This window comes from Carassius carassius, chromosome 30 (assembly GCF_963082965.1).
Source record: "Carassius carassius chromosome 30, fCarCar2.1, whole genome shotgun sequence".
NCBI lineage: Eukaryota > Metazoa > Chordata > Actinopteri > Cypriniformes > Cyprinidae > Carassius > Carassius carassius.
Genome location: NC_081784.1, coordinates 6,499,339 through 6,521,918, shown reverse-complemented (window position 1 = coordinate 6,521,918; position 22,580 = coordinate 6,499,339). Strand labels below are relative to the sequence as shown.

At 37.1% G+C, this 22,580-nt stretch overlaps 1 protein-coding gene across 1 annotated transcript in view; it reads left to right on the top strand.

Annotated features, from left to right (window-relative positions):
* LOC132110288 (collagen alpha-1(XIX) chain-like) overlaps nucleotides 1–22,580 on the top strand; it is a 112,510-nt gene that overhangs the window by 71,075 nt on the left and 18,855 nt on the right. The window contains exon 15 of the mRNA XM_059516859.1: nucleotides 22,227–22,271. Within this exon, the coding sequence (XP_059372842.1) occupies nucleotides 22,227–22,271 (45 nt within the window). The remainder of the gene's footprint in view (nucleotides 1–22,226; nucleotides 22,272–22,580) is intronic.

Sequence of the window (22,580 nt, the reverse complement as noted above, 5' to 3'; positions counted from 1 at the left end):
ACAATATTTTATGTTACCTTCTAATGACACCCAAAATCTTACCATTACATTATTTACTTATATAATTAGTTAACCTTTTCTTGCCAAATTAACTATGGTTTGAATTAGTGAATTAATTTTTTTTATTTACTCCTAAAACATTTGGATCTTATGCTTCCTAATGTTAAGGGCAGTAATTTATGTGACACCCAAAATCATACTATTAGCTCCGACATATGACATGTGTCTGGCTCTCCATGGACCTCAGCCAACATCAGCAGGCGCCTAGAAACGGTTAGCCATGTGATACATGCTATAAAACATGAGGGAATGAAATCGGAGTGAGTACTAGTGTATAAACGAGTGAGCGTGTTACTAGGTCACTCTGTGTCTTGTCATGGAAGTTTTCCCCAGCTGTTGGAGGTGGATGACCGCAGTAAGAGAATATTACCTCGTAACCAGAGGATCCAGCAGCAGTGATATCAATTTGTGCCCTTTAAATAATTGATGGGAACCTCGTGCTGCAACATGCAGAGCGGATGCCCACAGTCAGATAGTCTCGGTTTCGCATAAGTCATTTGACCTGCAAATTTGACAGTTTAGTGTGCTGTGAAAATGGATTGCAATCATCCAGACATTTCCGTAAAGCATCACAGATTTTGTATTGTCATCGTATAACATATTGCATGTGTTTTCTAAACAATAGAAAGTAATTGCATTCTATTCTCAGCAAGTGATTACAATATAAGCTCGGTGGAAAAACAATTTTCTCTTATTTAACATACAATGCTGTCTCGAGTGGTACTAAAAAATAAATTTGCATACGGTAAGGAAACTGTAGGTTAATTTAAAGTGGACACCCTGCTGATTGTGTAAGAGAGGGAATGAACGGTAATTGTGTATATGGACACTGACACAAACGATTTCCAGGGGACCATTTCTCTAGTGACAGCTCCTGCTTTTGACTGCAGTTAAAGTTTCCACACAAGGCTAAGTTTAAGTTAAATTGTCATTTTTGTTTTCAAGTTTCCACTTTTCCAAATGACTCCCACTGTTAGCATCAAATAAGTAACTGCATATTGTTCTGAAGTGTTTCTACAACCATATACCTTGTTCCTTTAAACCCTAATCAAATTTGGAGTTTTGTGGATTCTACTTTGTGTCTGTTATTTTTGAGGTAGTTTTACATAATTACTTAGTAGGTGAGCCGAGTACCATGTCTGAATTCATAATATTCATAAAACATTAAGTGTGTATCTGATGTTCGGTTTACTATCCCATAAGGCTACAGGAGAGGATTTGTGAATGGCAGTGAAGTGATGCAACTGGCAGATGTATTGCGTCTGAATTTCATTCATACTACTCTCATTCATACTGTATAGAACATACTTTTTTTCATGGACACAAAGCAAGTTTCAAACCAAATGTAATACCTACTATACAGTATGAGATTAGTGTATGCTAAGCTTTTGCATAAATAAATTTTTCATTTGAAGTCCTTATTGATGACTTTTTTTTCCCCAATTTGATAATCACATTTGTATAATTACATTTTCTACTTTTTCTGGCTGCATTGAAAAAATACAAAAACATTTATTGGGAATGAAGGTAAAATTATAAAAATAATTGAAGCTGAAAAAAAAAACATGCAAGTAAAAGTAAATAAGTTGCTGGACAACTTCAGGACATGCCTAAAATTTTTGTAATAACTTAATTGTTAATTAAGGGAAAAATGTAATACATTTTTTTTTTGTCATATTAAAAAGTAATATTGCATAATCTGAAATATTGGTTAAGTTGTTACTTTATCAATCAATTTTTTGCATTATAAAATAAAAAATATGCCTTCATAGTGGGAAGTTGTGGCCCAGTGGTTAGAGAGTTTGACTCCTAACCCTAGGGTTGTGGGTTTGAGTCTTAGGCTAGCAATACCGTAACTTAGGTGCCTTTGAGCAAGGCACCGAACCCCCTACTGCTCCCCGGGCGCCGCAGCATAAATGGCTGCCCACTGCTCTGGGTGTGTGTTTATGGTTTGTGTGTGTTCACTGCTGTGTGTGTGCACTTTGGATGGATTAAATGCAGAGGACGAATTCTGAGTATGGGTCACCATACTTGGCTGAATGTCATGTCACTTTCTTTCACTTTCTTAAAGATCGCAAACAAAATAAATAATTAGCTGAACAACTAATTAGTTCAATCATTTTGAAATAAGAAACGTTTTCTTTTTCTGCGTTAGCATATTTCTTATTAAAACAGGAACATCACAGCTCATCAAACCCAAATTTGACAGCTTAAGGAACAGATGAAAGCAACTTTAAAAATGAAAAAATTCCAGTCACTTTAATGCAATAAAATATGAATAGCATATGCTATAGCAAAATGCTGTACAGCCAAAGACACTAATGAACTATGATTTTCTACTCGCAAAAAGTCGCATGGTGATATTTGCAATTTTGGGCAGTGCATTTTATAGGACACAGCCCTCAATATAAGAGTCATCATCAGTATTTTTGTTTCGTTTTGCTAAATTAGAAATGTCAACTTTTATTAGTACACTAGCATATAAACAAGCTTCACTGATTGGATAATCCATTCAGTGTTGGATTTTTTCCAATATTTTCATCAACGACATCTAAGTGTATGTGGACATTTATACATGTTTCTGAAGCAAATCAAACTTTATTTCCCTATATGAAATGATGGCTACAGCCTTGCATCACAGAATAACAAGCGTTATGCATGTTTTTCCTTTCCTTTCTCCATATCTTCTGAACTCTCTGTGTGCGGTCAAGGTGACACAAGGTCACCGTCCCCCTTCTCTGTAAGTCTCCTCACGCCTTTGCAAATTCTGCGACTACGCAGGCAGAACAGTGATGAGCTTTTCTGAAACCTCATGTCATGACGATCTCTTAACACTCAGTGCCGCCCAACTGGGCTATGTGGTCAGGAGCCAGATCTCGTTTTACAGAAAACCTCAGGTTAAATTCTATATACTACTAACAATCCTTGTTTTTGTGTTTTTTTTTTTAATCCAGGCTTTGACAGTAAATAAAGGAACGGTATTTGTCTTAGCACTGATGTTGCTAATAATGGATGCCCTGTGGATCATTCCGTGTGTGCATTGCTAGCGTGTCCTGTCAAAGACAGACAGCAGGAGAATGAGTTGTACCAGCGGGATGTGGAACAGTTGGCAGTGTTTTTCATTGGCTCGCTGTGTTAGATTAGGCTGCACACATGCCGGTGACCTCTCGATGGGCACCTGTAGGGTGAGGTTATTGGCCAGCAGACTCCTGATGTGTGTTCACCCCTCTCTGTTTGGGCATGCAGTGGAGGATGGCCAGAAGAGTCTATGTAAATGCAGGTTAATTTTACCTTGGTATGAGTGGTATGAATTTTGAAGTGTAATATTGAAAGAATATTATGGGTTTAGTAAAAAGTTAAACTCTATCAACAGTATATGCAGCGCTGATGTAGTGAAATGTAGTCTTCCATATAAAATTTTATTTGAGCTGCAAAATTGTTCTCTGACTACTTTCTTTGTCTCAGACTTTTTTGCCTTGATGTTAACGTGATGGATGTCTTTGTATTGCAATTATCATCACAATTTCCGTGGGTGGAGTTTGCTCCATGTAAATAGTACTTTGCTAATAGTTATGTCACATAACTTTCTTGTGCATATTTGAAAGTTGAAAGACTGAAAATAACATTTACTTATTTATAATGTTTTGAAGTCTTATTTGAACCTTTTTAGTATTCTGTTTTAAGTGCATATCAGTTCAGATCTGCATGTATCTCATTCTAAAGTTTTTAAGATGTTTAATCCAGTTTGTTAGTATTATTATGTCACTTTGTATTATATTTATATATCTATATAACCTTTAAACACAAAGAAAATTTGGTCACACTTTATTTTAAGGTCTAATTCTCACTCTTAACAAACCATCAACCATGACTTTTGCCTCAATAAACTCCTAATGTGCTACTTATTAATAGTTAGTAAGGTAGTTGTTAAGTTTAGGTATTGGGGACTAGGGATGTAGAATATGGTCATGAGTTCTAATAAACAGCCAAAATGTTAATAATAGGCTTGCTAATAAGCACCAATTTAATAGTGAAAATGGGTCTCTATACACTAAGAACTATTTTATTTTGTTAAATGTATTTTATTTTATTTTTTTCTGCATTGGATAAAATCATTTCAGCGGTTGTATCAGTAAAGTATCTTGTAATGGAACTAATGCATGAAAAAAAGCATGAAAAGGCATGTGTGTTTGCCACCTTTATCTTTGTTTCAAAACGTTTAGTTTTCCCGGCATCAATTTTTTTTTTTACTGTTTAAGAGGCACACACGTGTTTCTGGTGTTTATGTCTCTGTCCGTCAAATTAGCGTCTCAAACTCTCCTTTTTTCAAGTTTCTATATTTGATTGTGATTTATGTATTTATACGTGTGGATGCTAGCAAATGGAGAAAAATTCTACTTTCTGATTATTACATTATGGTACTGAATGATTACCATATTCATATATAGTATAGTAATTTTGACACTGCAAGTTACTTATAAATTATACAGTACTCCTAGTACATTATAAACTATAGTATTGCCTAAGAAACCTGGTAATGTCTTATAATACACATAGGTGTTTTTTTTGGGGGGGAGAGACTTAGTAAAACATCTGTTTTTATCAACCATCTCACATTTTCCTGTGATATTTGCATGGTACTTAAAAAGAAAAGAAAAGGTATTTCTATGATACATGTACAAAAAACATGGTTGCACCATAGTATGTTATCCAAAACTCCTACACCATTACTATATACCATGGCCTTAATTTTGCCCTTGAAATACATAGAGTGTGACGTGACATTCAGCCAAGTATGGTGACCCATACTCAGAATTCGTGCTCTGCATTTAACCCATCCAAAGTGCACACACACAGAGCAGTGAACACACACACACACTGTGAACTTATATTTATATGCAGTAATTGCCATAGCTCTTCTTTGTTTTAGCATAATTTTCATTTCAGGGAAATAAAACACTGGAACAAATTCAATCTGGCCTTATGGAGATTTCAAGAGTTGATGCTCTCACAGCGGGAGTTTACTCCCTAGATTTATGCCCTTCACAGGTAGGCTGGCTTCAGTTAACTATTTGTGGTCTAACATTCGGAACCCAGTGCAGTGACCTTGTCGTACGGCGCTATTATCTGAGCAATAGATCTGAGTATGTAATATTAACCTATGGCAGCAGCCTGTGGAAGAGTTAGACAGAGACAAACGTCCTCACCCAAAGGAAAAGAATTGAGTCTCCGATGAGGAGAAATGGAGGGAAAAAGAGGGAAAAGTGGAGAGAGAGGGAGGATGGATGGCCGCGACTGGGGACAGATGTGCCGAGTGATGATTTATCTGACTGTCTCAGCCTGTTCCCAGGGTGCCTCGGTGTAGCAGGAGCCACGCTTGCATGGGATAAACACATTAAGCGGCCAGTTAATTAAAGGGGCCACTCGGGCAACCTGAGACCTTGAGGGTTTGATTCTTCTGGTTACGGACTAGATACAGTATGCAATCAGGATGTGTGTGTATGTGTGGAGGATGGCGTGGTGAAATGAACTCTCTCTGTGATACTGTAGATGGGTAATGTAGGTCAGAGCATCTAGCTTGAATGAGAAGGAGACTTGCTCAATGGCCATAATGCAGTCTGGTTTGGACTAGTTCTCCTAAAAATTAAATTTTTCACCAACAGATCTGTAGGGCTTTTTTTTCTGTGAATCACAAAGATATATTTTGAAGAGTGTGCTCCTCCAAAATGACAAAAAAACACCATGAGTGAAACGTCAAACTAATTCTTCACTCATATGCTGTATTTCGAGTCTTTGTATGAGGAACAAACAGAAATTCAAATCATAAGTAACGTTCCCTAAACTGTAGCATTCGGACATTATGTTTGGTTTACATTCATTTATAATGGTTGTAATGCTGCCAAAATATCCAACCTAGCATGTAGTTTGTAAAAGAACCATATTTAAATCCGTGCATACAATGGAGGGCATTATTTTCAGGGATTTCTGGTCTAATGTTCTTTCCAAGCTATCTTATGATTTCAGAAGAAGTGAATTTAGCCATATGAACTACTTTTATAATACCTTCATAGTGCTTTTTTGTAGCAGTTGACAAAATATTGACACTGTATTGGTTTTTGGCTAATAATAGCTCTCAATTATTGCTCAGTCTTTTTCTATTCAAAGACTGAACTGCAAGAGTCAACTTTTAATGACATTGCTAATGAAAAAAAATTATAATAATAAAAAAGATTGATTAAATTTAATATTTTGCATCTCACCAATACAATCTGTCTTTCTTAGTATATTTAATTAGTAAAAGTCTTGAAGACTTTTAATATTGGCCATGACCAGTAATTTTTGGCTTATTATTGTTGCCCACAATGTTGATGTCGGTGCATCCCTACTTTTTTAGAGCTCTGATCCGCCATTTTCATTATACTGGAAAATGTACATTTGAATGTAGCTTCTAAAAAAACTCTTTGTGGTCCACGGAGGAAAAAAAGTGAAATGGGTCTGGAATGACCCATTGGTTTGCTCTCTCTTTAAACACCAACCCAGAATGAAATGAGGCACTGCTAAAGAGAACAACAATTTTAAAGAGCAGCAATTTTTACGCTTCTCCTGTCATGCACATTTGCTGACTGATGTTTGTATACAGTGAAGTTAATTGGCTAGATGACAGCAAATTGCCTGATTTGCATTTAGTCTTCTTTCATTGAGCATTTGGACCTTCTTTGATTACAAACTACAAGAGCAGTTGTCACACTAGTCTGCTGTGTGATTCCACTGCCAGACCTGGTTTGTTCAAGTTGCCGAGGCAGGAATCCTGCGCCGGGTGCTTCAGTGGTACCAGGCTTAGGTCTGTGGGGTCAGCCCAGTTGCTGTCCGGTAAGGACAAGGGGTAAAACGATGTGACCTCATTATGGTTTCCATGCCCACATGGGGTTTGAAGACTTTTGAACCACATGCTTTCAGATGTCTACAGACACGTGTGGAGTCTGGGCATGCGGCGTTGGACTGGTGGAGGTCATTCAGGAGGAAGACCCTCTCGCTGAGGGCTGGATTGGTGTAGTAGACTGTGTTATTCGTGTAGTTCTTCCCTTGAACTTTCTGTGAGTTCAGTGAATATAGGAGTTTAAACTTCTATGTGTTGACATTTTTATCAAGTTTCATTTAGCATTTTATTAGTGAAAGTAATATACTGTAGAATAAATGTTGGATTGGATTAAGGTCTGCTAGTTTTGGTAGTTTTTTATACCACATACTTCACTGGTTCAATGCCAGTGTACATTTGTGCCTTTGTGCTTTAAGCAGTATGCCACTGACTGGCATGAGACGTTCCCCAGATGGTGTGTGTGCTCTGCTCTAATCTACCCTGCCCATCCACTCTTTTAAGACCTGGAATACAATACATCCAGAGCTTTGAGAAAATCTCTAGTAATTTGAACTGAATCTGGATTCATAAAATGTGGTCTTTTAGATGCACAGTGAGCTTTGCTGGATGTAGTGCAAAGTGCACTAAAGGGTTAAGCTACAAGGCCCCTAGTAAATTGAGAAGACATCCAATCTCACAAAAAAGGCACAACAGATCCGACTGTGAAAAGAGCCATGACTGATTATGACCTGCTATAAGGTAGGAAAACATTTTCAAAACTCTCACGTTCGTGCATGGACACGTTAGAGCCCGATCGATATATCGGCCGGCCGATATTATCGGCCGATAAAAGGTAATTGCATTTAAATCGGCATCGGCATTTATAACGGCCGATGAAACATGAGAAACAGAGTCTCATGCTTCACTCATGTTATGAGTGTTGCATAGCTCCAGAGTTAACAACAGCGCCAGAAGTCCACTACAGAAGAAAGCGATCAACTGTTTTGACGGTGAGTCTGTCGTTCGTCATGTGAAATGATTGTAGATTTAGTTACCCTGTATATAAAAACTGTGTGGTAGTTCTAGCTAACGGTCCTATCATTATCACTTCTAAATATTCTGTAACATCACTTACAGCCGCTAATGCATTGCTATATTAGATTAGCCACAAAGCTAATACCATGTTTATCAGTGGAAGAGCGCGAACGTTAATAGGAGGTCAAACTATAACGTTAGCGTTTAACTTATTCTTATTCTATTGCTGTGTGTTTCCCACATAATGACCGCGTAATTGGGCCTTTCACACAGGACGCGGTATGCACGGCGCTTGCCGCTGGGCTCAGCGTTGCCCTTCAGATACAACGCGATTTGCGCTGCGCTATGGCATAGGCGGAGTTTTAAAAACGTTTAGCGGGAGCTCTTTCATAGTCTGTTCCTCCTCCTTTCGGTCAGCAGCAAACATGTATCTGTCCCGTTGTAAGAAGCGAGCGATAGCGCTAGTCCTGCTGATGAGAATTAAGAGAGAAGCAAGGAAGAAGAGGCTACCCTCAGGTCCAGAGAACAATTTGGTGAATTCAGGCTGGTTACGTTACTCTAACGCTAATAGCTTCCTTTTTAGCAGGCCCCTTAAATGCTTGCTATTAACTTGTTTGAAGGTGGTTCTTCTCAAAATTGACAGCGGTGTGTTCATGACACTTACGTTAACCATTCAACTTCGAATTGATTCCGTAATCTTCCGGTAATAGTAGGCAAGACGATGTTTTGATTCAGACTGCACAAAGAGAAGAGGAGAAGATATACGGGTCTGTTGTGAATGTGTCTGTGAGAGCAAATATAGTGTAGTTACAGTAACTACAGTAGGTGCGTCAGAAATGATTAAACCAGAGGGGACATGTAAATAAATGTGAGCTGAACAAGCGCTTTTTTTTTTTTTTTTTACATATTGTTTCAAAGCAGCTTTACAGACATAACAGGAAAATGTTGAAATAATATTGTTAAATATAAGTAGGTAATACCTATTGCTTGACAAATAAAAAAAAAATATATATTTCTCATTTTTGCCTATGTAGGAGATCCCAGTTTATTATTATTATAATTCTAATGATGACATGAGTAATGATACATGGTGATATTATTAATACACATGCTTATTCTTTCTCCGTCTCTCTTTCTGCCTACAGATGGCTGAAAAAGGTGAATGCTGTAGCAGCAACGTGTGGGACTACTTCTGCAAATACTTTAACTTTAGTATTATAATTTATTTACAGTAAACATACAGACTGTTAAAACCAGCTTCAACTGGAAGAAAGTAAAAGTGTTAAATGTTTAAAACCAGACTGTTTTTTGATCATTAAAAAATATATACTTTTGATGTGCAATTGTTTAGTCATTGAGACTGTAATCTAAGGCTTTTTTTTTAACATAGTCCATTCTGGAAAATGGTTTATACAGTCCACATACATAGAACAGGCAGATATTTTGCTATTGAATGTTGTGTAAATGCAGTTTATAGGAAATGGGTCTAATATCCAGATTATTTTTAAAATCAAAATATCGGCTTATAAATCGGCTCTTTTCGAGTTAATATCGGCATCGGCATCGGCCCCCAAAAATCCATATCGGTCGGGCTCTAGGACACGTGCACACATGTATTTCTACACGTTTACTTAGATGTGTTATGCCATCATTGCATGGAGGCGTTATGATTACGATTACTCAGGAATTACTAATGCATAAATTATGATGTAAATGTAAATGGAGGTTTTGCCATTTTGCTTACTTTTGAGGACATTTTTGTCCCCAAAATATAACTAAGCAGGGAGGAGGAGGGAAATTCGACTCAACACTAAATATAACATTCATTATGTTTTCGTACCACATAAAAAAAAAATTTAACATTTGCATAATGACATCAGCACAAGTTGTTAACTTTGAGCTCTTAAATGAGATACTGTAATGTCCTTCTTAAAAGTGGCATTAAAACCCATTCTGGGTGCGAGAAAACAGTATGCATTGCCATGTTTTGAAAGGAGGTTATTTTAAGGTGTGATTTGGTGTTGTAATAAGAAATGTGACTCATTAATTTCTTTTTTGATATCCTTCATTACCAGCACAGAAAAGGCTCACCCATGCTGGCCCGCTCTCTACATCTATTTACCATTTGTATATTTAGGTTGTGTTTTTAACCTTTCCACCCTTAAAGGAAAGCTTGTACACAACCTGTCTCTCATGTACCTCTAATTCTACACTCGTGTCCATTTCTTCGGCTTGCCATAGTGTGCTTCATTCACTCTTCCCAGAACTTATTCATGGAACCAGATCGCCATCCAGTGGTCAAAGGCAGAACAGTTTTCCAGTTCGTCCTGAAGTGATCTCTGTAGATTGTAGATCCAAGGGTGACAATGACAAAATCATCCATATTGAGCCTGAAGACACAGAGAGCGAAATGTTGCAGCTCCATTTTGGCCAGAGTGAGCTGAAGCTCTACTCTTGACTGGCAGGCGTCTCTTTATGTGTGTGGGGATAGTTAGATGTTTGGAGGCTTGAATAGTTGCATTGTGTGCCACTCAGAACAGGGTGAACGTTAAGCTGCATTTGAGAGGCTGCCAAGCAGCTGACAGCTTTGTGCTAACTAACTATCTCTCTCTCTCTCTCCTTCTCTCCCTATACCCCCAGTAAACAACTGGAACAAATCCTGTTTTACTGAAGTTTTGCATTGTGACAATACTGTGGGCGAGCTTTGTTGATTTGCATGTTTTTAGACCATAAGTACTTCTAATGTTTGTTAAAGTTTATTGCATCAAAATATGGTAATTCATCTTTAAGATGTTTTGTTTATGTAAATGACCACTGTTCTGATTGTGAATTACGCTGATACTTGAAGGTAAGCCAATTGATCATCAGAACAGTCTAAGGTGCTGAATACTGAGTAGGAATTGATATGTAAATGTTAATGCATTCATGAACTTGATGTCACAACCATGATAACATTGTATTTTTTTTTTTGCATTGTGGCTCTGTTCCAATCTTTCTCTGTTACTGTGTGAGCTGCCTTGTTTCTACTGCATGCATAGGCAGCATCCCTGCATCCTAACCAATTTGGAACCCTTATTAGTGAAAGATTTGTAAGCTCTAAACAGGGAGCATTGTTATAATAGTTAATGTGTTGACAACTTTAAAGTTAAATATTCTATTTCAAATGTACTGTTAGGTTGTTTTTATCAAGAATTTTGTATTTAGTGAACTGTCTTGCTGTAATTTACTGTTATTTTATCTCTGTGTGGGAAGAAAGCAAACCCCAAAAATTTCAAAAAAACATCACACATATTGTGAATGAGTCTTAAAATGTTTAGATTATAAATGTTGCGTAAGTTTTATCCAATAAAGAAAAGTATAGTAAAACAAAATCACTATTTTATATGCATTTTTATGCATAGTAAACTATTACATGTTTAGCTTTGTAGCATGCTAATGTCACATTAGGGAGACCTTACATCCTGGCAGGGATTACTAAATTGTCTAAAATGTCATACTTTGGCTTTGTTTTCCTATTGTTTTCAGACTTGCTGAAGGTAATAACTGAAATGTAGTTTGACGAATAGCTTGCAGGCAAAATAATCAATTAGTCTTAGTGTGTGAGAAGGTACGATGTACAGAGATCAGTCAAAGCAATGCAAATGCATGCACATATAATGTATGAGAACTGTAAAGAGCATGTTAATAGGGAAAAAAAAACAGAACCGGGACATTTTAGGCACTTTAGAAATTCCAGCCAGGGCTCGTCAAGTCAGCTTTATTTATATAGCCCTTTATACAATACTGATTGAGTCAAAGCAGCTTTACAGTGTCAGGAAAATAGTTTGTCAATAATGCAATAGGACAATAACATAAAGTCATTTTTTTCCCAGCTAAAGTCAGTTCATTGATAATTCAGTGATGTCATCCTCCAGATCAGCTCCCTTCCAATGGTGTGTCTGTGCAATCAGTCAAGCATCTCCAACTAAGCAAGCCAAAGGTGACAGTGGCAAGGAACCAAAATCTCGCGAGAAGCAAGGCTCAGTTGGGGGCCAGTTCTCCTCTGGCCAGACAAAACCAGCATGGTGTAGTTTAATTCCAGGCTGCAAAACAGGTCAGATTTTTCAGAGGACTCATCTGGTTCCTGTGGTCTTGTGCCGATCTGTCTCTGGGGTGCATGTAGTTAACATGGTTTCCACTGACATTCAGGGCTGTAGAGGTCGTCTCTAGATGCTGATCCACCATCTGGTCTGGATACGGACTGAATCCAGTGACCACTGAATTATAATGATACAGACTAATATTAGCGTAGATGCCATTCTTCATACAATGTTGCGAGTACATTGTGTGTTATGGGAAGTGTTCCCGGTTCTGGTTGACCTTATTAATGCAGCCTAAAAATCCTTTAAAGGATATACATATATTTATAGAACTGTTATAGTGTATTATGTGTATGCCAGGTTAAAGAGGTGGGTCTTTAATCTAGATTTAAACTGTCAGTGTGTCTGCCTCCTGAACAAAACTAGGTAGATTGTTCCAGAGTCTGGGCGCATGTCTAGGAAAAAGAGGATGTATAGTCACAATATAGTCGTACAATATTGGTTAAAGTCACTATAGATAATATCTTCTGTATTGTGACGCACATCCAAGTGAAGCAGATTATTTAAAAAGAATATAATGAAGGGCAGGATTTGGTTCTATCCATTTGTTGATTGGATGGAGGATCTGAATCTGATCCTGCAGATATCACCTATATAGTTTGGATAAGTTGACGCTAATTGAAGAAAGTCAGAGCCAGTCTGCAGATTTGAGTTGGCAGATTTCATTGAAAATTAGGAAGTGTGTGACGGTCACAAATTCAGAATTTTTTGCTAGCTAATGCTAGCTATGAAGTTTAGAATTAAGGTTTTATCATATCACAAATTTAGGTAGCGCATATAGTTGTTGTTTATTAGTGTGGGTAGTTCAGTGCTTTAAGTTGTGGTGTTGTAATCAGAAGGCTGTCAGTTCATTTTGAATGCTAAACATGTTTTTTTTTTTTTTTTTTTTTTTTGGGTTCATGAGCTAAAGCAATACTGTTATTATCACTGTGCCTGAAGCAAGTCACTTCTCCTTAGTTTTCTCCAGGGTGACTGAACCTTCCTGTCGCTTTAGATAAGAAAGTATCTGCTAAAACACTTTACTGTATTTGACATAACAAGATCTTATTTGACTGTAATTCAGAGTTTCAGAAAAGAGCACATTCAAGGCCTTATCAGATCTAAATCATCTGCTCTCCTTGTCAAAAACCGCACTACCCCCAAAGGTTTGTGCACAGCAGTGCTCAAATGTTCTCTGGGAAGAAAACATATGCAGAAGGGGGGAAAGACGGCATTTCGGAATTAATCTTAATTACAGAATTAATTAGCTATGTTTGGCTGCTGCTGGTAGACAGTTGAGGTAATTGCAAGTGTCTGGCAATTATGAATGTTGAGATGGGAAAGGTTAGCGTCTTGTATCCTGGTTTGACCGAGAGGCAGAGGAAAGGCGTGTGTTGGGAATGTCTCACTCTTGCCAGCTTTTCATTAGTCAAAGGCCAGACATCAGTCGCATCAGTTCCAGATAGGGAGGGTGCCATGGCAGCCTCTGGGATGCTGTGAAATGATGCTTTATTCTTTGCTTACGTATGTGTATGTCCATATTAACTGCATTATTTCCAGTTATATAAGGGGTGTTGATGTAGGTGTGTGCCAATGATTTTGTACACTTCAAAATGTGCTCTAGAATCCTATTGGAAACCCTGTCCTGATTTGGAGTCCATCCTAATAGGAATTTTCTTTCAGGATTTCACAACGAGATTAAAAAGACATTAAAAAAGCTTGTTTCCTAACAGCACTGTTAAGATTCCCAATAGGATAAAAGCTAAATATCAAAATGAATTTAAAGGAATGTCTTTCAGCGGTTTTAAATCTGCAGCAGCTCCTAGAGCAATTTCTTTGACTGTCCCATGGTGGGACCTTGTTGCTGTTTCTTGTGTTACAATACCAGTAGGGTTCTGATAAAGATTGCACAATATCCAACAAGACTATAAGAATCAAACAATAAGGATCATAAAATATTGTAGGAAATTGCATTATATCCAGTAGGATTTTGTTTAATTCATACAGGATTCTTTCTTACTTCCTTTAGAATTGGTTCCAAAATACATCGATTCCAATAATCCTGTGCACATCCATTGATTGATGGATTGATTGATTTGCTTACCTACTTGCATTACTTACCATGATAATCAACTATAGAATCCAAATTTATTAGGGGTGTGACGAGACACTTATCCCACAAGACGAGACATGAGACTGGGTTCACAAGAATGAGACAAGACGAGATTTTCATCTTTTTTTTTTTAAGAAATCTTCAATGATGATTGATATATATATATATATATATATATATATATATATATATATATATATGGGGAAAAATAGTCTTTTATTCAACTGAAAAACACAAAAGGCAAAAAAATTGGTGCATTTTGTAATCAAATTGTACTTTATAAAATTAAACAACATGTAAACACTGCAAAGGGGTTTGACACAAACTCAATGGACAGGCAAGACAGGCTAATTGCACAAAATTATAAATAGTATAAATAAAAATAAATAACACAAATATTATAATTCCGTGGCATTCCGCTCTAAACTGTGAATTCGGTGTTTATGACTTGATAAAGACTTCACTGCGTAATTTTCCCACTTATCTTTGGGTTGAGTCACAGTAAATATGGCAAAAACAGCAGTATGGTGAAATATAACATTTCAAAATAACTTTTATTAATTTTTAAATTACTAACTATAGAAAAATTAACTATAACTATATTAACTATATATGCTAATTTGAATGAATGGCCAGCAAACAAAAGCACTTGTGCTGCTCCAGGACGACTCACAGTGACACCAGTAGTGGAGCACAGGATTAATTGGGACAAAAAATATCCCTTTCTTCACCCAAGCCTATACAAGCAGGTCTCTTCAATTGTGCCTATATACACAAACACTTACAAAATATTGTGGGTAGGTTAACTATAATGAGGGACAAGTGCAAAACTGCATGAGGTTTTATTGTTTGCTGCTTGTTCTGCAAATTTTATCTACACCAACTACAGAGAAGACACTTTATTTCCAGGATGTTCTGAGCTTGACTGTGAGTGAAAAGAGAGAGTACAGGAACAAGACTACATGAAAATACAATGAAGAAAACAGGCCATTACTGGTTGCTGGTAGATATTTAAAGCTGTGAGTTGCCTACATAGACCGTACATATATATACACCCCTACTATATATATATATATATATATATATATATATATATATATATATATATATATAGTAGGGTTGTAACGGTTCACAAAATTCACGGTTCGGTTCGATACAATACACTGGTGTCACGGTTCGGTACGTTTTAGATACAGCAAAAAGAAAAAATTGGCAGATAAATTTCCTTGATTTTTAAAAAATGTTTTATTTATTAAAACTAACAAAGTATGTTTGTTTGTTTTTTTACATTGAACAATGATGGAGCTTTTCTTTACTCATCTTCTATTGTGTTTTCTTAGCAGCATACTGTATAAAGCAAAAACAGCTCCTTATAAAAAAAAAATGAAAATGTTATATTAGTTATGAACAAATACAAAGATGTAACTTTTTATATGGAACTCTATAACTCTTTATATTGAGTGTGTTTTTACTCAATTGGTTCTCTATAGGGCTTATGTTTTTTTGGAACAAAGCAGGAATTACGGTCTGTCTGAAATGGGCTCGTGAAGGAATATTGTAACGGGGCTCAATTACATTTAAGCATGTTCTTAAAACCTACGTTTTCCACTACAGAGTAAGGCGCTCGCTCTCTCAGTACGCGCTGAAGGCTCGTTGCAAAATGGCTAATGCGTTTAACAGACCAGAAATAGAAGATCCTCCAATAACCAACAGGTCTGGTGTTTGGGTGCACTTTGGATTCCCTGTAAGCTATAATGGTGATGATAGAATGAATGCTAAATAGTAAGGTCTCATATCCGCGGCTATAACGTAACCTACCAATCGCCGTGGTGATGTCTTTTGCCCTGTTTGAATCCGTTGGAAATGTCTGTCTAAATGCTGCGGGGATAGTTTGTTGCGTGTATGTTTCTCCTTTTTTTCGTCTTTTCCCAGATACTGACACACTAAGGTGATGTCGGCGTAAATGAGTTGACACGTTTCAAGTATTCCCGCTGGTGTTTTTTTTTTTTTTTGTATTCCAGCTGGTGTACCCTAGACGCGACATATCGTTGTTTTTTTTTATCCACCACTCTCTTGCCACCACCATTATAGCTTACAGGGAATCCAAAGTGCACCCAAACACCAGACCTGTTGTTTATTGGAGGATCTTCTATTTCTGGTCTGTTAAACGCATTGGCGATTTTGCAACGAGCCTTCAGCGCGTATTACTGAGTGAGCGAGCGCCTGACTGAGTAGCCTAACATAAACATATAAGTTGGTGTTTTTTTCTTCTCCGGGGGTGTCAGGGGCGTTGCCTGCTACGTCGTTTGGGTTATTGGGCTACCTTGTTGAACGAATATCATTATATTTCACAATTTTTTATTATGATTAATTAGTCCAACGAACCGTTCGGTCCATAATGCGTACCGCGTACCGAACCGAAAGCCTCGTACCGAACGGTTCAATACGAATACGCGTATCGTTACACCCCTAATATATAGTATATATATAGTGTATGTGTGTGTGTGTGTGTGTGTGTATGTATGTGTATAGAGGATCATATGCTTTAATGACAGACATTACAGGCTCTCTCTGGCTTATCATATGAACTCTTCTTGGTAGGAGAGTGCGTGCATGTTCACAGAAGATTACTGGAGCTTTTGAAATGCTAGATCTGCATTTATGTCCGTCATACCCTCCTCCTCGCACCCCCATACGTCCCTTTTAACACATTTACTGTAATCCATGGCACCTGACCCACGCGGGGTATCAGTGAACTGTTGACATTTTAGACATTTCAGGATTAGAGCGCTGCTTTAAAGATTACCCAGGTCGATGTTTGTTTGCTTTGCTCCTGGCGAGACAGAAGTGGGTTAGATGCAAGCTCATTTAATCTTAGTGTACTCCATCCAGCAGGTACACTGGCATTCTCCAGGCCCGTCTGTGTAGGGCAGAGTTCAAATGAAAGATTAAAGCACATGGTAAAACCATCAGATACGGCTTTGCAAACTTCTGTCCTGTGTGTGGAGATATATTGTGTTTGATTTCATTAGCAGTTCAGTGATGTCTGAATTCCTCCACCAAAATTTGAGCTCTCTTCTTATAATCAGAGGTTTGGGTTTTCCATACCACAGCAACAGAAATGTTTTAACAAAGTTGTGACCTTGAAATATGGATAAAATGTAATGAGAGAGATTTGGGGCTTCACTATAATTGCAGACAAAATGTTTTTTTATTTATTTCTATGATCAGTATAGTCTAAATCTTAAACAAATTACTCACATAAGGTTGTTGTAATGAATCTGTGTTAAATATGTGAGTTATCATTTGAACAATAACTACAATAACAACCAAATAAATTTTTTGGGACGGTTCAAAATGTAAACTCCTATTGTTATATTGTATTTTATGCTTGTAAGCATGTATGTGTGTGTGTGTGTGTGTATACATGTATATTGACCATGTTGACTGTGTTACTGACCTAACACATTGCTTCCAAACGCAAATTTTTTAACCACCACATTCTTATTTACGATCATTCTTGGTTGCACTTGAAGGCAGCATTAGTGAAAACAGGCAGAGGCGATGTTAGCTTTAGCAAAATTAGCCTTACAGCGAGCCAAGAATCTCTTTTGGAAAACAAAATATGATGCGTGATGCTTACTTTTTCTGGAGTCTGGACATTTGCGCACAAAGCGTTGGTATCATTCTTCTTTCAGAAACAATCTTCAAACACCTCCAGCGATGAACTGACCCTCGTTTGTGAGGCAGTCGAGTCCGGTGTAAAATGTTAGCACAACGCATAGGACTTTTCCATTTTTTCTGGGATATTTCCTTGGAAAATGAAAGTTAATCACTGTGTCCTCAGCAGTCTATGGAGACTCCTATGTTCGATGGTGCATTACAAAACACAACACTTTTAATGGCGCTTTTGCACTGATATTGTATCTCCAGCAGCAAGAGAACAGTAATGGCGGACCGCAGCTTCTCACTCAGGGCTGTGTATATGCTAATAGAGCACAGAGCTTCACAAATGGGCGGCACTTTCACTGACTATGTCATCATAGTCTGGAACTGCTCATGTGGAGAGAAAGTTTATGATTTTTTGGAATTATAAAACAATGAGTGAGTGGATTTTTACCATTATATGCTGGTTGTTTTTCACACACTGCGTCCACACAACTATGTTCAAACACCTCATAAAAGTGATCTCCGACATCTTCCTGCTCTCTAATGTATATTTGTGACCAAAACTTTGCCTTCACAGAACTCAAAAAATAATCAATGCCTCGGATGTTATCAGATTTACAGGCCACTCTGTTGCATAGCAACAGGCAGAGCAGCACTGAGTGAGGAGAGAGAGGTGATGCTGTTTGTGAGTGATTTGAGCTCTGTGTGAAAGGCTGAAGTGTCATGCAGAGATGCCCTTGTCTGACCAGGTCATCCTACATCCACATACATTTCTATTTATACATTTATTTATATATTTATATGTATCATTATTTATATAAATACCCGGTCTGGAAATAAAATAATTTTTTTAATCAAGCTCTAAGCATTCAAGTTGTTGTCAGTTTATTTAGATAATCAGCTAAAGTTTTATATTTTAGCTTTCTTGTAGCAATTCCCATAGTTTCTCAGAACCTTATAATCAACAGCTCAAACTTAATTTCATCCATCCATAATAATGGTCCACCATTGAATCTATAAGTACTTTTACCTATTTGAACCATTTTCTTTGCCAGTGTCAGATGTGGTTTCCCTTAGAAGCTCTGTCTCAAGGCCAGCAGCATCTTAGAGTCATCTCTGGGTCAGATAAAGCTGACGGTGGGCTTGTAGTTTTCACTGAAACTTCTAGCTGAGCACCAATGAAACATCTGTTTCTCAAACTCTTTTTTTCAAACACTCTGATGTACTCGTGTTGTTGTGCATCTGGGATGTCCACGTCTCTCTCTATCAAAGTCCTGGTTGGATCAAGTTTGCTTGCTTTTGTCAAGACAGTAGTGTACCTTCATCTCTCAAGAAGCAGGGCAATGTGTTCCCAGAATGAAAAAAGCCAGATTTTTACTTAAAGTATAAAGTGCCTTGCAAGAATACTTGCAAAGTGTACTCAGTACTCCAGAAATGTCAGGTTTCACACTTGAAGTTGCACAACTGTTTTTAACTAAGTACCAAATCAGCACTTTATAAAGATCTTTTATTTTTTTAATTTAATTTATTTTTTCATAGTAGACTATTGGCTGCTGAAAACAGACCTTTTACATAATTTTCTTATATTATATTATATTATATTATATTATATTATATTATATTATATTATATTATATTATATTATATTATATTATATTATATTATAATTATTTGTTTTGTTTGTAAAATTTTAATTATAATATTATAATTGATTTGATTTTTAAATAATTAGAAATAAATATTATTTGTACTAATTTACAGTAATATTAATCTACAAATTCTGTTTATCTATTTTATTTTATGTATTTTTATCCAAAAACAAAACTCAGACCACCCCTAGTAATGTGATAAGTAGGGTTTGCAGCACCAATTATTGATAATTATTTCATGGTTTTCCGAGTGTTTAACATTCCGAATCATGGTATTGTAATCTGCAACTTTTTACTCACACTTAAATCTTTTTCTGTAATGCATGAGGTTCGTTATGGCATATCTTAAGGCCACCAAGATATTATTATTCACAGAAGAGCTTAATATATTTTAAAGTCAAAAGGAAAATGATTAAAAAATACATTATTCATCATCAGTCTGATTTAATAGGATTAAGAAAAATAGTCCTATTTTTATTTTTTCATATAGCTTTTGTTGTCTTAAGACAGCACAGGAACCGGAACAAACCGTTAATTGACCTGTTTTGCAATTTCTAAGCCGTGTTAACATATCATTACTGCTGATAACAACCTGTTTGATTTTCACTGAGCAGCATAATCAGATGATGGATTTCAATTTTCACAGCCATGAAACTTACATATTACAACTTTCTCTTTACTAGAGGGACAGGCAGTAAACATCCACCTAGAAACACCCAAGCAACTATCCACTACCATCCACCATAGAATGAGGCCATAGTTGCAAACTAGGGGCTCACACACACACACACACACACACAAAATCATTTTAATACATTTCTTAAGTTCATAAGAGTGTTCCTGCATGTGCTTCTTGAAAAATACAGTTGTCAGATTTACTCTTAAAAACCTTGTTTGTTATGAACTAAATAACAGGCTTTGGTTATCTGATTGATCCCAGACTGATAAACTCAATGAAAAGCTCAGTAAAGGCCATATTTTTTTGCATTTGCTGCAAATTACTGTAATAGTCATAAGTAATATGTATTATATATAACTAGTGTTTCATTGTAATAGGCTACTTAATATTTAAAACGACCTAATATATGAAATAATCATATTACCTTTTTGGGGATTTTAGACAAATTGATGGTAATCCTAACCATAAAGGCTATTTACAATGATTTTTAGGACGATTCTTTTTAAGGATTTGCAATCTTAAGGAAAAATAACAGTCTTAAGAAATATATATATATATTTTTTTTTCTGGAATTAAGAATAGCAGTTAAGAAGAATTTTATTCTTGAGAGTGTTTTGTAAATCTTGCCCGAGGACATAAAGAGAAAATAAAATCTGTACAGGGAATTTCAGTCAGTGTCCTACTCAAGGATCTGCTGAGATTCCTTCTAGTTATTGTGTGTAGTATGTTCGTGGGGGGAAAGGAAGAGGACAAAGGGGTCGGCTGGACTGCTGACGAATTTATTAAACGAAAATAACTAAAAGTTCACAAACACCCAATGGTGACTTTTACTCTGACACGTTCGCACAACACTTTCGGTTCACTCCTTCCGGTTTCTGTTTCCGGCTCGGGTCAGCAGTCCGTCTCTCTCTCGCTTGCTTCCATCTCTCCTGGCGTTTTATACTCTCTCCATGCCAATTACTGGAACAAGAAACAGGTGATGATAATTTTTGCCCAAACCACTCACTTACCGCTCTCTCCTGATTCTCTCTCCCGCTGCAGACTTCACTAAACCACGCCCCCCCTGCCACATTGTGCCATCATTAAGGTTAATGTTCCCTTATTGCTCTGAAATTGGCAGCAAACACATACACACATACATTCAAACAGGGCCTGATGATGAAAGCGGTTCATTCATCGGGAGTTCTTTATGTTGCAGGTAATGAAAATGATAAACCCTGCGAGCTCGACATGATCAAATCAAAGACTATGTAAATGAACAGTTCTGAGGATACAGACAAGACACTGGCCCTTGTGTGCACGTTCCACTTCATCTTTCATCCAACCATGAACAGCGATCTTGCAAACACTTTCCACATAGACAAAAAAGACAAAAATCAGTCTGGTCCTCCACCTCCCCCTGCTGAATTCTTAATAATGGTGTACATATTGCTGAAATTGCACCATGCGCTTTTATATAAAACATATCCTTAAAATTGATTTAGCAAAGTAGATGCAGCCGTCAAAGAAACGTCCGGCTTATTCATCAAGGGACAATGTGGAAACTAATTTCCACGAGGTTGCCACACCGGCTGTCTTTATGTCAGTTTTTCCAATACATGTGTCATCACGCCGTGCCGAAAAATTTAAAAGGTGACTGGCAGTATTGACGGCTTTCATTAAGCTCACTTCGTGCACTTTACCTTTTCATGTGTTTCGAACATATGAATTGAAGGTGCTTATTATATTTGTTTATAGTCCATTATGTCCAGACGAGCAGTTGGGGTCGTGCTCAGGGGCCTGTTCTGTTTGTCACAGAGGGTCTGTTTTTGATTGATGTGGCTGTGGTTTGTCACAGCTGGAAGGCAGGTGATAGACCTGTGTGGTAGAGAGAAAGGGATGCACCACGCAGAGCTCTGCAATTAAGCTGTTTTCTTTCTGTTAATTAAAAGCAAATTAGTCACTACAACAAGAGGAGCTGTCGTCTTCTAATTACCCCCAGCATTGACAAACATGAACCTGTGGTTGAAAATGGTCTTTTTTTACTTTCTTATTTTCTGTGTCGCAGGGTCGACGGGGGAAAACAGGAGAACGAGGGGCTCCAGGACCACCGGTAAGAATTATAGTTTATGGTTTGTAGAGCTTTACACCGACAAGACAAAAAAGTGACCACATATTCAGTATTGAGGGAGACCAAAAGTTAAAAACACTGGAAGGCCTGCAGCCAATCATGAGCTTAGCAATGCAACAAGAGAAGACATTAAACTTCATTCACAATTTGTTCTGTGCAATCAAGCTTTATTATTAGGGTACATGGGTAGGGCTGGGTATTGTTCAAAATCTTTCGATCTGGTGCCAATTTCGATACCTCAGTTTTTGCCACAACATGAACATATTATAAATAAATAAATAAACAAATGAT